The 17500-nt window shown below is 48.4% G+C and overlaps 1 protein-coding gene across 4 annotated transcripts in view; it reads right to left on the bottom strand.

Annotated features, from left to right (window-relative positions):
• LOC125045366 (proteoglycan 4-like) overlaps positions 1-17500 on the bottom strand; it is a 113906-nt gene that overhangs the window by 48834 nt on the left and 47572 nt on the right. For 3 of the 4 annotated variants that reach the window (XM_047642575.1, XM_047642582.1, XM_047642598.1), the window contains one exon: positions 10118-10123. In XM_047642575.1, coding sequence (XP_047498531.1) covers positions 10118-10123 — 6 coding nt within the window. Of the gene's footprint in view, positions 1-10075; positions 10124-17500 lie in introns of all 4 variants that reach the window. The other variant, XM_047642603.1, reaches the window with a different exon arrangement.

The following is a 17500-nucleotide window of genomic DNA, read 5'->3' as shown; positions in this document are numbered from 1 at the left end:
CGGCAATTTCCGCCCTCTTCCATGTCTTCTTTTGCCCCCTCTTCCCCTTCCATGCCCCCTCTTCCCCCTCCACTACCCCCTCTTCATCCTGCCCTGCCTCCTCTTCCCCTCCCCTGCCCCCCTTCCCCATGACACCCCCTCCCCTTCCCTCCCCGGCTACCCCATCCCCTGTTCAAAGACGCAAGATGGGGTCGAGAGCCAGCATACAGTTAATCCTCCTTTTAAGCCTCCCCAAGTCTTGCAGGTTTCTCAACGCACGTGACCTCTACCACGCACAGGTGCACCCATACACATGCCCGCTTACCTGTACTCTGTCTGTGTATTTCCTCCTCATCTAAATGTCTTTTGTTGGCAATTTGAAAATGACTTCCCTCATATCCAGACCTACTTAACAAGCAAAATGCCACCAACATACTCACGACGGCGGCCACTGCACAAACGGCGGAGGAACATTTGTATTCCTTCAACAACATCTTCGATCCTAAAGCTCTTGGAACTTTTCCAGCACCACTTTCTCCACTAACCATCCACCAGAAAATGACGGGGGACGTTTCTGACTAACCTTCAAGGGTGACTGACAACACAGCCAATCCAACGTCACTGGTTTAGGTAATTCCATATTCATATCTTACCCGGGCACTATCGCAACGATATGTACTCCCCTATGCATACCGATAGTACTATTCAAAACGGGTATTAAGGAGAATTTGGACTGCCCGGAATGCGAAATGACACAAGTCGACACAAATTTTAGTACTGTCACCTGTGCATTTACGCAATAAAATCACCTAATCTTTAGCACACGCCAACCCCTTCCCCTCCCCCCCTCTCCCCCATCGCAACCTCGCTACCTGTTAAAAACATCGAACCCTTCACGTGAGAAAACGCACACCTGTCAAGCCACCCCGAGATAAAGTTCCCACCAACGACGAGACACGACACGAAACTGACACGCTCGTTGCGACATCGAGGTGTCAAAGTCCGGTCCAGTGATTTCCGTCGAAAGGACCCACGACTGAGGTTGAGGGAAGCGACGAAAGTGCCCGCCGAACGAGAACACGTGGTGAGGAGAACGGTGATGCTGAAAAAAAAAATTGTCAAGGTAGAAAATGCGGACTGGCAATGACACACTCACGCAAGGATACAGATATCGATCAGCAGAACGGAAATGGAGTACGAGCAAGCAGTGGGTGGTTGTTTCGGCTTGTGATCGCAAAATGTGTGCGCGAAAAAAATGCTCAAGTATAATTGCGATAACGGCTGATAATGAACGCAAAATACGAGACGGAAGGAAGAAGAGACAGAGGGTGAGAAAAAACATGGGAGGGGGGAAAGATAAAATGAGGAAGGGAAAGGGGGGAGGGGAGACAGAAGAGGGGAAAAGGATGGAATGACGGAGGAAAAAGAGAAAAAAAGTAACGGGAGCGAAGGAAGGAGATGGACAGAAAGAAGGAGAGGACAATCCGAAAGAGGAAAATAGAAAGGACAAACGGAGGGAAAGAGGGGGGCGAAGAGAGAAAGGGGAAAAAAGCATGAAGTGAGGGTGTGACGCGAGGGTAGAGGTTACACGGCCTCTGGAGGCCGCCCATGAGGGAAGGCCGCCGATAAATTGCATCAACTTCATGCACGGAAGAAGGCGCTCCGACCACGACTAACGGACACGTGAACAAAAATGCAAACGCGGCTTTTCAACAACATAATTCCGGCTCTCCTCTGATTATTTCCTTGTGCAAAGTCTAATAAAATTTATCTTATTCAATAAAATAAGATTCGATACTTGCGATCATGCACCGTTGGGGATGCTAATGATACAGTAATGTCATTATCTACCACAGTCACCCGCATTCAAAGCAGTTACACGTACTTTACTCTAGCGCGACGCGAACGATAGAATAACGACCCTGATTCATGTCATGTTTAACCTTTCAAATATTTCCAACTCACGATGCCTTGGACTGATACCGCCCCCCCCCCCCCTTCCCCCTTTCAAACATGCACAGAGGCGCCCTATTGTTTCCCGATCTATCGCACTTTTTCTCTGTATTCCTCTGTCTATCAGTTCACTGTCTATTTGACTTCTCTCCGCCTTTCCCTTTCTTTATTACTTCCACTTCTTTCGCTCCGATATCCTGCTTTTCCTCCCTCAGTGATAGCCTTACCTCTATCTTCCCCTCTTGCCTTACCTATCTACCTCCTGCCTTTCCCTTCTCCCCATTGGCCTCTTCCCCTTCTTCCCCTGCCTCCCCTTAGTCCCCCTCCTCTGCTTGTGCTTCTTCCTCTTCCTCTCGCCCCCTTCAGCCTCAGCTACTGCCCCCTCCCCCTCCCCCTCCCCCTCCCCCTCCCCCACTCCTCAGCCACAGCCAACCTCCCCTCCCCTCCCCCAACAGCCTTTGCCTCAGCACAATGCCCCTCCCCTCAGCCTTAGCTCTTCCCCCTCCCCCTCACCTCTGCCCATCCACCTACTCTCAACCTTCGCCAGTTCTCCCTCCCCCTCACTTTTGCTCCTGCCCCTTCCCCCAACTCCTTCATAGCCTCTGCCCACACCCACTCCAGCCTCCCCTTCCCTCTACCTCTGGCCCCTTCCCACTTAGCCTCAGCCTCGGCTCCTCCCCTCCCCCTCCCCCTCCCCCTCCCCCTCCCCCTCCCCCTCCCCCTCCCCCTCCCCCTCCCCCTCCCCCTCCCCCTCCCCCTCCCCCTCCCCCTCCCCCTCCCCCTCCCCCTCCCCCTCCCCCTCCCACCTCTGCCCATCCACCTACTCTCAACCTTCGCCGGCCAGTTCTCCCGTTCCCTCCTCAACTTTTGCTCCTGCCCCTTCCCCCCCCACTCCTTCATAGCCCTTCATGCCCCACACCCACTCCAGCCTGCCCCTCTCCCCTCTATCCTCTGCCCCTTCCCCACTTACACCTCAGCCTCTGCCACCTCCCCCCTCCCCCTCCCCCTCCCCCTCCCCCTCCCCCTCCCCCTCCCCCTCCCCCTCCCCCTCCCCCTCCCCCTCCCCCTCCCCCTCCCCCTCCCCCTCCCCCTCCCCCTCCCCCTCCCCCTCCCCCTCCCCCTCCCCCTCCCCCTCCCCCTCCCCCTCCCCCTCCCCCTCCCCCTCCCCCTCCCCCTCCCCCTCCCCCTCCCCCTCCCCCTCCCCCTCCCCCTCCCCCTCCCCCTCCCCCTCCCCCTCCCCCTCCCCCTCCCCCTCCCCCTCCCCCTCCCCCTCCCCCTCCCCCTCCCCCTCCCCCTCCCCCTCCCCCTCCCCCTCCCCCTCCCCCTCCCCCTCCCCCTCCCCCTCCCCCTCCCCCTCCCCCTCCCCCTCCCCCTCCCCCTCCCCCTCCCCCTCCCCCTCCCCCTCCCCCTCCCCCTCCCCCTCCCCCTCCCCCTCCCCCTCCCCCTCCCCCTCCCCCTCCCCCTCCCCCTCCCCCTCCCCCTCCCCCTCCCCCTCCCCCTCCCCCTCCCCCTCCCCCTCCCCCTCCCCCTCCCCCTCCCCCTCCCCCTCCCCCTCCCCCTCCCCCTCCCCCTCCCCCTCCCCCTCCCCCTCCCCCTCCCCCTCCCCCTCCCCCTCCCCCTCCCCCTCCCCCTCCCCCTCCCCCTCCCCCTCCCCCTCCCCCTCCCCCTCCCCCTCCCCCTCCCCCTCCCCCTCCCCCTCCCCCTCCCCCTCCCCCTCCCCCTCCCCCTCCCCCTCCCACTGCAGAATGTGTGAAAAACTGGAACGAGTTTACAGTCATCTGCATCGCAATCTCGACCTTATTAAGAAGAACAGGAGAACAAATAATAAAATTATTAATAATAATAATAATAATAAACTGAAATACCGGACCGCAACAGAGACGAGAATGGAAGAGGGAAAATGGCCTTCTCTTCGTTTCAGCATCATTCTCCCTCTTTTATATTCTTACATTTTATATTCTTACATTCATTCTCCCTCTTTTATATTCTTACATTTTATATTCTTACATTCATTCTCCCTCTTTTATATTCTTACATTTTATATTCTTACTTTCATTCTCCCTCTTTTATATTCTTACATTTTTCTATTTCTTATTCTATAACATAAGACTCGTTCAGTTACACATTCCACACTTTACTCTCCCAAAGCACCAAACGAAAGCATCGCCCGCGCGCCCTCGTACGAATTCCCACTGCAACCCCACCACACGCCAATTTACGGGGAGGCACAGACCCAAAAGTTGTGCAAGCTGTGGCAAAACTCCGTCCATGTTGCAAACACAATACAGACAGACCCTCACGTTCTCTCGCGCAAAGGTGCAAGTTTGAGCAACTGTTCCCTGAAAGTGCGCTGGAGAGAATATCAAGCAATTCTAAACATATGCCTCGGTCTTGGTATATTGTGCGTTGTGTGATACACTTAGTGCATTGTAGGTGTCTTCTAGGTGTACTGCTGATGTTAGGGTTTCGGTGCATTGCAGCTGTGTTGTAGCTGTGTTGTAGCTGTGTTGTAGCTGTGTTGTAGGTGTATTGTAGCTGTGTTGTAGGTGTACTCTAGCTGTGTTGTAGGTGTATTGAAGCTGTGTTGTAGGTGTATTGTAGCTGTGTTGTAGGTGTACTGTAGCTGTGTTGTAGGTGTATTGTAGCTGTGTTGTAGGTGTACTGTAGCTGTGTTGTAGGTGTATTGTAGCTGTGTTGTAGGTGTATTGTAGCTGTGTTGTAGGTGTACTGTAGCTGTGTTGTAGGTGTATTGTAGCTGTGTTGTAGGTGTATTGTAGGCACACTGACAGCGTGTTGTAGGGATAATGCAAATGCAATAAGTTATTTTCAGTGTTATAACTGTACTGCAAGTGTATTATACAGTCGAAAACATTAAGTATCGTTAACCTTTGCACAAATTAATATGAAAAATCGACGAAGTGGTGTGGAATAGCGAGGCACCATAATCCGGTGTTAACTGAGAGAAGCGTTCACAGCTCCATGCTGACCACAAGCAAAGATAACAGGGTTTTTTTCTGACTGTCCATGGTTTGAAGCTGTGTTGGAGGTGTATTCTACCTGGGTTCTAAGTGTGCTGTAAATATATTGTAGTTGTATTTTAGATGTGAAGCAGTTATGTTTTTAGTTCTACCGTACTCACGCTGCATTGTTGCTGTGTTCTGGATATGCTGCCGATGTGTTACTGTTATGTCTTGAGAGTGCCGAGGATGCATTACAAATGTCTCTAACGTCAAATACAGTAATCATCAAGAAAAAATTACAGATGTGTAGATCCCTGTAAACAACAGAACACCTGGCGACAAGGTGTGGGCGAGGTAACAACTTCCACTATCACTCTCGATAAGAATTTACCTACGAATAAAAAACCGCAAATAAAATCTTATTCTTGCTTATCAAACTAATATATACTACTGTAAATAAAGAGAGAACATAAAATATTTCTCCGGAATTACACTAAACAATAATAGAAAAGTTAACCTTTTATTTATCTTTTTTATTTTTTTTAGACAGAGAGAGAGAGAGAGAGAGAGAGAGAGAGAGAGAGAGAGAGAGAGAGAGAGAGAGAGAGAGAGAGAGAGAGAGAGAGAGAGAGAGAGAGAGAGAGAAATACATATAAATATATATAAAACATAAATAACCCACCACGATTCAGAGTACAGTGCCCACCATAAGCTGTAAACATACACGTAACATTCACAAAACGTCCGACGTCGTAGCATTTTTCCCTGGACGTGGCATTGCATGCAACGCCAGGCTTAACGGGCAGAGAGAGTGGATGCCCTTGGTGCGCGGACATCTAAATGCGTCAGCCAACTCGCCACTCGAAAGGCTTCCTTGAATATATGGCCACGCGACTTAGGTCCCCCTCTAAATGCATACCTAAGCCTTTAATTATTACTCGTAAGCATATTTACATACACGGCCATAATACACCAGGTACAAGGATAGATTGAAAGACAAAAGCTGCACTTGTATACCCGCGCAGTTGCAATTGCATCCACATCTATATCTCTACCTACATTCGAGCGGCCTACACGCACGCATGCACGCACACGCGCACACGGAAGCGCGCACGCACGCACGCACGCACGCACGCACGCACACGCGCACACGCACACGCACACACATACACACACACACACACACACAACGGACAAGTTACAACCGGGACGTCTGATCTGGCTTCTCTCGTGACGTCACCCGCTACAGACTCCCACGTCCGAGTGTGACTCCGCGTTACGGGAATGCTTAACGCAATAAAACTTTCGTTGTTGTGAAATGCCACCCGACGCCTTGTCACCCCATGCGACTGGATCAGGCTGGCCAAACAAAATGACGTTCTACAAGAGCAGCAGATCTTCCCCAGAATCAACGCTCCCTCCCACCCCCTCCCTTCACCCCTCCCCCACCCAGCCCATGAGCCACCGTGACGAGGGGGCCCCGTTCGGAGCGTAACGCCGCTGGGCCCCGATCATAGCATAACGACCTTGCCTTAATAGAAAAAATAATAATAAATGCAGCGAGCATCGACACTTCAGTGGGATGCGCGATGTGGACGAACATTAATGCTAATCGTGGCCGAGTGCACAACTACAGCCCATTTATCTAGAGCATTGCACAGAAACTAACGGCCAACGCGGGGAGGGATGGGGAGGAGGAATAGAAGGAGGAGGAGGAGGAGGAGGGGCGGGGGAAGAGTGGAGGAGGTCTGTGGTATGCTGTTGTCCAGGAGGTCAGTACACCACGCTAAAGGGATGCTGCTCCTTCACGCCGCATGTTGTAGCCCTCACGAACACTGCACCTCACACAACTTTTGGAAGCCGCGCTCCTTCCAACCCACCCTCGCTCGCTCCTCCACGCTGCTCTCTCGCCATCCCGTTGAATCCCCAAACGACATTTTTATCCTCGTGCTCTGACGTCACGCGTGCCTATCAGTGATGGCAATTCCATTCTTTACTATTTCCCGGTTAATTCCCCTTTTCGTGCAATAATAACCTCCTTCAACCCGATCTTCGGAATATGTGTTCTTGTCCCCTTCTCTCCCATTTTATTTCATCTCCTCGTCTCTTCAACCTCCCCGTTCCTTTCCTCCAACATTTTATCATCTCTATCAGATAATCCTGTTGAAACACGAATCACCAAACATCTTACCATTCACATTATTCCACTCTCGTAAGACCTTCTGTATTTGCATTTTCACCCAATTTATCCCCATTTCAGTCCAATTACAGTTAAGAGAGCGTCTCCATTTCTTTACATAAAAACAGCGAGAAACTCCACGCGTTAGACTGTGTGTGCATGTAGGGGAAAACGGTGTATTAGAGCATGCTAGATTTATTACGAACATTGACGCCCCACGGAGACTACGTTGACGTGGGAGGAATGGTTTTCTGTAAATAGATCAACGTTGCAAATGTTCGCATGTAATCCACCTCGTGTTACGCGTAAAGTAATTTAATGCAACTGGAAGAAAAATCTTTTTAAAACAATCTTGAAATAAGAAATCATCACACAAGACGAACATCAGTTCCTTCCAGACGAGGGTAATTTGGGCAAACTTGCGTGTTTTGCATACTCAGGAAATGAAATCCAGCGAGCGAGGGGGAAAGAGGGAGTCCCAAGACATGAGTCGGTAACAAGAACACCTGAGCGGGCGAGTCGGCGCCTTATACTAAATTACGAAGTCAGTCAGGTAACGGTAGCTCGTTGTTGCCACATGTTTGTCCATACTTTCCTGCCTTTGTGGAAATAGCTTGTCGGCTTTACAACAACAAAACGAATCGGGTTCTTCAACTCTTGAGCACGATCACTCTGAGATCAGTACCCTAGGCCCCCAGCGCGAAATGAACGCCACGTAAACAAAATAAAAAACACTAAAGATACACGAGAGCGCAGCGGGAAATGGGACACTGGATAGGTGTCTTCGCCGGCGGGAGCGCGCGAACCCGACGAAACATCCCCAGCCTCGTTTCGACTCTCGGCCGTCGTAAACACGCGGCCAATAACACCTGCACCACGATCCGAATTCCGATAACCCGAGGGACACTTTTCCCGACGACTGCCCACGTATAATATATGGAGTTTGCGGACTCTGCGTGTGCCGAGTGGGCCATGGTGCTGGTCCTTCTTGTCACGTGGTTCTTTCTCCTTTCAGTTCGTTTCTAATAACGGAATATTCGTCTACGTCGTCCTTCTCCCTTTTCCTTCTTTTCTTCTCAAGGAGTACAAACGTCTGTCTTGTATTCCTGTACCTCAATAGGTTGCTTCCTCGATCTTACAAAAGGGCGGGCTCGTCAATGCATTCCGTAACACCTCATTTCCTTTGCCTAAGCGTCATTAGACAGATGCATGCACGTCAAGCAATTCTGATGCTATAATGGCAAAGTTCCTTATGGCGAATATCAGAAGAGTTCCTTCGTTTTTCTAAATGTTCCCGTTGATGGATTCCACGTGTTGTCACTGTTTTTCCGTCCAGCGCAACATCTGGACGATTATGCAATTGAAGACTAAATGTTTACTTTCGGATCCCTATCTACCCCGGCGGTGAAATCTACACTGCGGGTTTGAGTAAAATTTGGATTTAATACTAATACTGCTAGAGCATTATAATTCATAGTTTGACGGCGATTGTGTTTCATTATCATTATGAAATGACGCGTAAGAAAGGCTCACACATTTTTTTTCTAGGAATAACAGCCAATCTCGTCATCATGATCACAGTTCCCTTTCACACTCAAATTCGAAACGTTTTCCGCAATTACTAGGCTTAAAAGTGGCTCTACTAAGGAAGATTGCTGAAGTCACTTGATTCGCTGGGGAAACTGTAACATCGTAGTTTGCCCTTAAATCAACCGTTTTCTTTTTATCTGGGGCACACATACAAGTACGCACGCACATACAAATCTACACACAAATTCACACACAGTGTCTATACAAGCGTGTATTTACACCCACCCACGTACGACCAATCCACCCACACCCAAACGCCCACACATTTCTTTAAAAAAAAAATGCTCCCCACCTTCCATCCCTGCCTCCCAAACACTTCACAAATGAAGTCCACCACTGGAAACTGCATTCTAAACACGCCCATATACAGCGCTGGGCGTGCGCGAGGTCACATCCCAGTATAGAAGAAGCCCGCCCGCACCAATAAGGTTCAAACGAGGTTCTTCAGACAGGTTCTGGGTGACCTCTCCGTCCCACGTTGCTTCTGCCTTTCTCTCCTGCCCCTCCGCTGGGCTCGGGTCGTAAAGCGATGTCAACATTCACTTTGTTTATGACAATCAAATCATATGAGCTCGATTTGTCCGCTTCCGATCTTTAAACACAAAAAAAAATGCTAATACCATCCAATAAACGCATACAACAGTTTAATTGAGGAATGCAATTAACACAGCAAAGCCCCAGAGAATCAAGTGTCAGGGATGAATCGCTGCGGACAATCCACATGCCTTCCGTCGTCCGCGAAAGCACGTCCTCGCATACTAAGAACACCCTTCGGCGGAGAGGCCGAGGGCGCGCGGATACATTAACACTGCATCTCGACTTTCTCCAAACTAATGCTATAATATAAATATTTATGGATAAATGTATCTGTACATACAAATGGTTGTACGTGTGCATATACATTTATACACACAAATATCCTCTCCCCCACACACATCTATCTACAGATACATGTATATATACATATATACATATTCATACAAATATATATACGTACATATACATATATATAAATACATATACATATATACATATACATACAAATATATTTACGTACATATACATATATATAAATATATATATATATATATATATATATATATAAATACATATACATATATACATATACATACAAATATATATACGTACATATACATATATATATAAATATATATATATACATATATATAAATACATATGCATATATATACATATCTACATACACAAATATATATATACATATATATCAAAACATATACTTATATAAATATAACTATATATGCATATATACATACACACTTTTATATACATAAGCATAAATACATATACACATACAGAAACACCAGTGAAAGAAATGGGAGAGGGAAAACCTGGAACAACGCTGAATTTACACCAAGTTATTAATTTTACTTACGGGAACAACTCGGCTGGTCTCCTAACTGTGTCATCCACATACCTTTGCCTGCGAAAAGAAAAGAAAAAGTCGTTAGTGATGGGAACGAGTGAACACATACGGCTTATAAAAAAATAACAGAACAGACAGACACCAAACCATAAGCTAAAAAAATTATGTCTCCAATATCAGAGCCTCTCTAACAAGCCATATTTGCAGAATGACGTAACTCTAAAAAAAAAAAAAAAAAAAAAACACACACGTAGTCATCGTTGTAAAATACGAAAAAGAAGACACCAGAAGCCACAGGAGCGTCGCCAGCACTGCTGCTCTGGCATAGTTGGGGCACCCTGTGTACTTTTTTTCCAGAAGTTTTAAACGTGCCAGAAAAAGTGCCAGGCCTTTAAACGTTTTCGTTAAGATTTTTATCTTCATCGTCAATACAATTCACTGTCATTATAAGTATCGTGAATTAATGTTGTTATTACTATCATTATCATTATCATGATTACGATTACGATTACTATTACTACTATTACTATTGATATTGTCATCATTATTATCATTATTATTATCATTATTATTGTTACCATTATTTCATCGTTACTATCATTTGCAGCCGTTATTGGTGAGCATTACTGCCCTTATCTTTGTCTATATCTCCCTACAACCACCGGCCCCTTTTCTTCTACACAGCCTAGACGTATACATAATAACAATTACGCTCCGGAATTTCACACGCACTTAATTGGGTCACTTATCCTCAGGTCTTCCCTCCCTTGGCACCTCCAGGCTGTCAAGGGAATGAGGATGTCAGGGCGCCCTCAATACCGTCTGTACTTGCCTGAGGTCGCATCGTGTATGTACATTGTCGGAGCCGATGAGACCTCTCCCTTCTAGCGACCACTTTCATCCCCTTTCCAGAAGCGAGAGGAGGAGGTTACACAATGCCCGGAATTGTGCAGACAATATATATATATTGGTTTGCGTAAGGAAAGTATTCCGGCATGACAGTGCCACTTGTGCAGAGATATAAAGTAAAAGAGGAAAAAAGTAGAACATAATCCAAAAGGAAATTCGCGTCATAAGGGCTTTGGAGATTGGCGAGAAGGCAGGGGCGATGGGCTGAGGCAGTGCTGGGGGGCGAGGGGCTAGAGGCAGCGGCAGGGGCAATGGCGGGTGACAGGGTCTGGAGGCAGTGACAGGAGCAATGGCAGGAGTAACGGCGAGAGGCAGCGCCAAGAGCAAGGGCAGGGGCAGTGGCAAGAACGAGAGGCATTGGCAGGGCAGGAGCAGGAGCAGGGGCATGGGGCGGCAGACTCACCGTACAACGGGCAACGTGACCCCAGGCTGTGGGGCACACCGGGCCTATACTAACCCGCGCTGCACAAACCTAACACTCATCTTGACGCGTCCCGGTAACACTAACGGTGAATCAAACTGCCGCCACTTCCTATTGTGACCGGCGACGCAAGCTTCCTGGCAAAAAATCAGCCAAGAGAAATGCGAGACGACAAGCAACTTAATCAATACGACAGCAAAGAGACCTATGACTGGCAGTATCTCGAGCAAGGAAGTGCGTTTCTAAAGAACTGTCTGGGGAGGTAATCAGGTCCTTTGATGTGACGGCATGCGCTGCAGCAGATTGTTTGGAATGCCACAAGATGATGTGTGTCCTGACACATCATGAATGCGTCGTTCAAAGCACACATCAATCGTATCTTGAGAATGCCATCGGTAAAAATAAGAACAACGACGACCATGCCTCATGGTTTAAACTGATGTCAAACTGTTGTCGAGAATCTTTGGGTATTCGAATCACACAGGTAGATGTAGATAGATATGTAATGCACCCTAATTGAGGGGTGGCAAAATTGTTGTGAAGTGTGGTATCCTCGTGCCAGTTATTCTGAAGATATCTAAGGGTTACCCATAACATTCCATAGTAATTACATGTAAATTACGTCCTTAATCAGATTACAGTAGAGTTCACTTGGCCTGACCCCGTCAAAGTCTGTTGGCCATATTAACTTCATCGTAATCCTACACCTTACGCCAATTTGTTACCCCCCGTCGCCGCGGGGCCCGTGGGCAGGTGCGCCACCGACTGAGGACAACCCGCCCCATTCGCTTGATTGGCCACCCGTGCCCTCACTGATAATCGGGTGGCATTATTCTTCTCAGCGTGGAATACTTTCCTCCGTCCCTCTAAGGCAATCCTACGATCCTACAATCCTACCCGGGGAAGCCCTTGCCATGAAAGGTCGCATCACCGCCCCTCGTGTCTGCCACCACGTCGTCGCGCCGAATACCCCGAGGCCGATGGGGTTAAGATGCTCTGCGGGGGTGGGCGTCGATAACAATGCCCCGACGTGGTGTATAATCTGCGCGAAACACATCTTCATTCGTTCTTATCAGCATGCAGGGCCTTTAGATAAAACCACATACTTACTTGTTTTTCGAGTCATACGATTCTATCAAATATTCCGTCTCAATTTAATCTCCTAAATCACCCGTTATATGACATATACACCGTGCAATTACCTTCGCACTACCCGAAGGCTAAATAAAAAAATAACAGTTATAATAACCGTCATGCCATAAGAAGGACCACTAAACAGGAAGATGCAGCCAATGACAAATGCATATTGGATCATCAAATAACGTATAAATCCCTCGACATCTGAAGGTCATTCGTCCGCTGTCTGCACCTCCGACGGGTTCCTCTCGATCGGCACCGAAGAATGTGCGGATAACTGTACGCACGCCGCAAGACTTTCGTTGTCCTGCTGTCCCGGACGATCGCCAAGCGTCCTCGCGGGAGGCGGATCGAGCGGCCGTAAAAACTGGACTCCTTTTCCTTCTGTCGGAGCCCGAAGGAGAGGAGAGAAGGAGGGAATGAGAGAAGGAGAGAAGGAGAGAAGGAGAGAAGGAGAGAACAGAGGAGAACAGAGGAGAGGAGAGGAGAGGGAGAGGAGCAGGGGATAGTGACAAGCGGGAGAGGAGAGGAGGGAAGAGTAGAGGAGAGGAGAGGAGAGGGAAGGGGAAAGGAAAGAAAAGAGGGGAGAATGAAGAGGTGGAGAGGAGAATGGAGAGTGCAAAGGAGATACGAGATAGGAGTGAAGAGAAAGAACAAGGGAAGGGGAGGGGAGGAAATGAGAAGGTAGAGAGGTAGAGAAAGAGGGGAAAGAGGAAAAGGAGGAAGAGAGGGGAAAGAAAAAGAATATAGGTAAAGAAGGAAAGCTCGAGGGCGAAGTAGAGGGAGAGAAAGAGAAAGAGAGAAAATGACGAGCTCTTTACCAAAAAGATAACACGACTCTCTTCACCTATTTATTTCTACCCGTCCCACAGCTTACAATCGAACTTTAATCCCACATGCTACCCCTCCTCCCCACCCTCACACACACACACACAAACAGCGTACCCACTAAGTGTAAAGCCTCAAGCCTCAATCCATAATATAACGGGCCGGTAGGAGACGCAGGTACGACCCGACGACGCAAGGGAAGGTGAGCGATGGGAGCCGTTTGGTACTTTTAGCAGAGTGGGCGGGGATTCCACTTGCGGTTGGGAGAGAGAGCGAGCGAGGGCAAGATCCGAACGTAAATAAACATTGAAAAAGGGGCGGGGGAGAGGGTGAGGGAGCGAAGGGCGGTGGGAAGGGAAGAATATGCAGATATATTGTTAGAGATAGAGATAGACAGAGGGAGGGAGGGAGGGAGGGGGAGATAGATAGATAGATAGATAGATAGATAGATAGAGAGATAAAGATATATATATATATATATATATATATATATATAGAGAGAGAGAGAGAGAGAGAGAGAGAGAGAGAGAGAGAGAGAGAGAGAGAGAGAGAGAGAGACTCTGACAGACAAGGGAGGGTAGCAAGTGAGGTGAAGAAGAACAAGGAAACGGAGGGACTAAAAGAAATCAAGGAAAAAGCGACAAAGGCGAGGAGCGAAGCCAAAAACGCGACAAAAGCAACTTAGGAAGCAAGGGCAGCGGTGGGTGGGGGAGGGAGAGAGAGAGAGATGGGCGTAGGGGAGAGGAGAGAGAGATGGGCGTAGAGGAAAGGAGAGAGAAAGATGGGCGTGGGGGAGGGGAGCGAGGGATAGGCGTGGGGGCTGCATGGTAGTGACAGAGGCAGAGCAAAGCAGCAGGAAGTGCGGGCGGGGAGCAGGCGGATGTCCTCGGTGTGCTGGGGCCCGGGGGCGGCGGCGGCGGCGGGGATGCTGGTGGTACTCCTGGTATCGACAGTGATTATTGCCGCCGCGATACCATATCACAGGGACAAGAGCGTGTCCGTCCCTCAGAGTGGCAGCGGCAGTAACAGTGATAAAAGGTGACATCGGACGAATGGCCAAGGGAGGGGGGCAGAGCCAGAGGGAGAAACTAACGATGCCTGCGAGGACTTCAACGGCGGCGGTAATGGCTGAATGATGACGCTCATAGACTGCGTGAAAAAAAAGAGAGGCACTGGACTGTCAATTGCAATTAATCTAATTTCACTTCTGAAAGGAAAACGTTATATATATGTGTGTGTGATTCTAAAAGACTGCAACTTTCTCTCTCCATCTCGTCGGGATGATTTTACTTTCTGGATCATTGGCTGACGGCTGAACAAAGCGCTAAACTCTCAGCTGGTGCCTCGCGCGTGCCAGCTGTCATGACACCGGCTGAGGGCTCCGGGAACCAAAGCCTCTGACTCACCCCGCCCATGACATGGCCACAAAAGGAGATGCTCAGGATTATATCTACCACGAAATCCGCCACACGTTGATAAACAGAGATTAAACACATCACATAAAACAAATAACAAAAACACAACAAAAAACACAACAAAAACCAAACAAAACAAAAAAACTCAACAAGCAAAAAAGAGCAGAGTATCGATACAACGCAGCCGGATGTGACACAGTTCCCCCCCCCCCCCCCCGCCACGGACGTATCTGTACATGGCGCCCAGCAGGGAAGACGCGCGGGATAAAAGTCCTTCTTTCCGATCTCTGTCCTTCCGCTAGCGATAGAGTTACCAAAGCAAGACCGGCAGCTTAATACTATCTGTGTTACTAAGTTGTCAACGAAGCATAATGGAATTTTAAAGATCTTTCCCGACCGTAAAGTATAGATGATACAAGCCATTCGATACATAAACAAAACGCAAGATGCATCAACCTATTCGAACAAAAAAGGCAAGTTACACCAAGCAAATCGAACACAAAGCAAGACATGTCAAACCTTTCCCTTTCCTCTTTCCCCTCTCTCTCCTCCACCCCCCCCCCCCCCCCAAAACAACCAAAGGGCGTTTAAACGATCGTTATCAAGTGTAATCGCAACTTCGTAACGCAGGTCTCGTCGGCGGCCCTGTCACGTTTGTCACGGGGGTTTGACTCGTGATCGTTCGTTACCCGGTATGATTGGGATCAGTCATCTCATCAGTCATAATCATTATCACAGCCAGGAATCACAATCGCTCATTATCATCGTCAAAATCAACATCATCACTATCAGTCATCATCGTCACCGTAACCGCCGTCATCACTTTCATCCCCATTACCATCATCACAATCCCCATCATCATCATTATAATCATGACCCTCATCACCACCATCACCCTGCTGCTCGATCGCTGTCCATATGCGGTTGTTGTTTTTGTTCCCTCGGAGATGCACGCGCTCGAAAAGACGGTCCTAAATATGAGTATTTTCCTTCGCGTCATCTTCCTAAATGACTAAGCCCCTCGCCAATTCTCTGCGTCTTTCCCGAACAAATTTTTGTTTAGCGGCTTCAAACATCAAATTCACTCCGTCCATTTCTATCCAGTTCAACTTCAAAACTGGATTCCCTTTTATAAAGGCGAGTCACCCATTCTCCTTATATTTGCCCCAATTACGTGTCAGGTGACTGATTTTCCTCTCGTGGCATTCCTTTCCATAGAGTGAGTCACTAACTCTTATACTTCCTCCCTTATCCATTCGGTCACTGACTCACTCCTCTTTCCTTCGTCTCTTTATTTTTATCACCCAACTGACTCACTGCCACGACCGCACATCATCTCACTGACTTTTCCAACTCAAGTGACTCAAGCTGACCAACGCATGACTCTTTAAACTGGCATTCCTCCAAGAAAGTTTATAAAATGTTCCATTCATATTCGACCGATCACCCCCCCCCCCCCCCGCCTTCTCGTTTTCACTTGTGCAAGCGAGACTGACTCGGGGCACTGTTATGAAACCCTAAAAAAAAAAGCTGCTTTTATCTTCCTTGTCCATCAGCGAGAACACGCCGCACGCAGCCTTGCCTCCACACGCGCCGTAGGAGACTGGTCAGTTACCACTAGAAAACGGATTTCGGATATCTTAGCACACCGGCGCAATCTTCAAAATCACAACTCCCAACTTAACCCAAAATGCGGACTTGACTGCGCGAAGAAATGGCTTTAGATATTTTTTCCCGCTGCAGACGAAGTAACGTATTTCCTCCGATTTCGGGTCGATTTTCTAGCAGGGGGAAAGAGGGGGGAGTGAGGCAGGGAGAAAGGTAGAGAGACAGACAGATAGATAGATAAATAAAATAGAGAGAGACAGGGAGAGGAAGAGAGCGAGAGAGAGAGAGAGAGAGAGAGAGAGAGAGAGAGAGAGAGAGAGAGAGAGAGAGAGAGAGAGAGAGAGAGAGAGAGAGAGAGAGAGAGAGAGCGCGAGAGAGAGCGCGAGAGAGAGAGAGAGAGAGAGAGAGAGAGAGAGAGAGAGAGAGAGAGAGAGAGAGAGAGAGAGAGAGAGAGAGAGAGAGAGCGAGAGCGAGAGCGAGAGCGAGAGCGAGAGAGAGAGAGAGAGAGAGAGAGAGACAGAGAGAGAGAGAGAGAGAGAGAGAGAGAGAGAGAGAGAGAGAGAGAGAGAGAGAGAGAGAGAGACAGAGAGAGAGAGAGAGAGCGAGTGAGCGAGCGAGCGAGAGAGAGAGAGAGAGAGAGAGAGAGAGAGAGAGAGAGAGAGAGAGAGAGAGAGAGAGAGAGAGAGAGAGAGAGAGAGAGAGAGAGAGAGGGGGGGGGGGGGACGGGTTCTGACCCATTGGCGAAAGGGCAAAAGTCGATAAGAATAAGTAAAATATAAAGCGCGGAACGGCTCCGACCACTCGAAATCACTCCTTTGGTACCTTTGCTGTCATTATCATTTATCAGCTAATATAATTTGGCCACATTTTCTAACAAATTTCCGAAGGACAGCCAACCCTTAAAAGTTATTTTTATGACATGCTGCCCTCAACTGAACTTTTCGTAAACTTTGTTGATCTGAAAAATGCTTTTTTACGGAGGCCTTGGTAAAAAAAAAAACATGACCCTTAAACCTTTTCCTTCTATCAACATTACCTTTATCGGCAATTTTCAACAACAGTCGAGAATAAAACTAGTAATGCTTAATTAATTGAATACATAAATAATAAATTGTG

The sequence above is a fragment of the Penaeus chinensis genome, chromosome 3 (genome assembly GCF_019202785.1).
Source record: "Penaeus chinensis breed Huanghai No. 1 chromosome 3, ASM1920278v2, whole genome shotgun sequence".
In the NCBI taxonomy this organism is placed as follows: Eukaryota; Metazoa; Arthropoda; class Malacostraca; order Decapoda; family Penaeidae; genus Penaeus; species Penaeus chinensis.
Note: the sequence above shows the minus strand (reverse complement) of the source record. Positions and strands in the feature narration are given on the sequence as shown.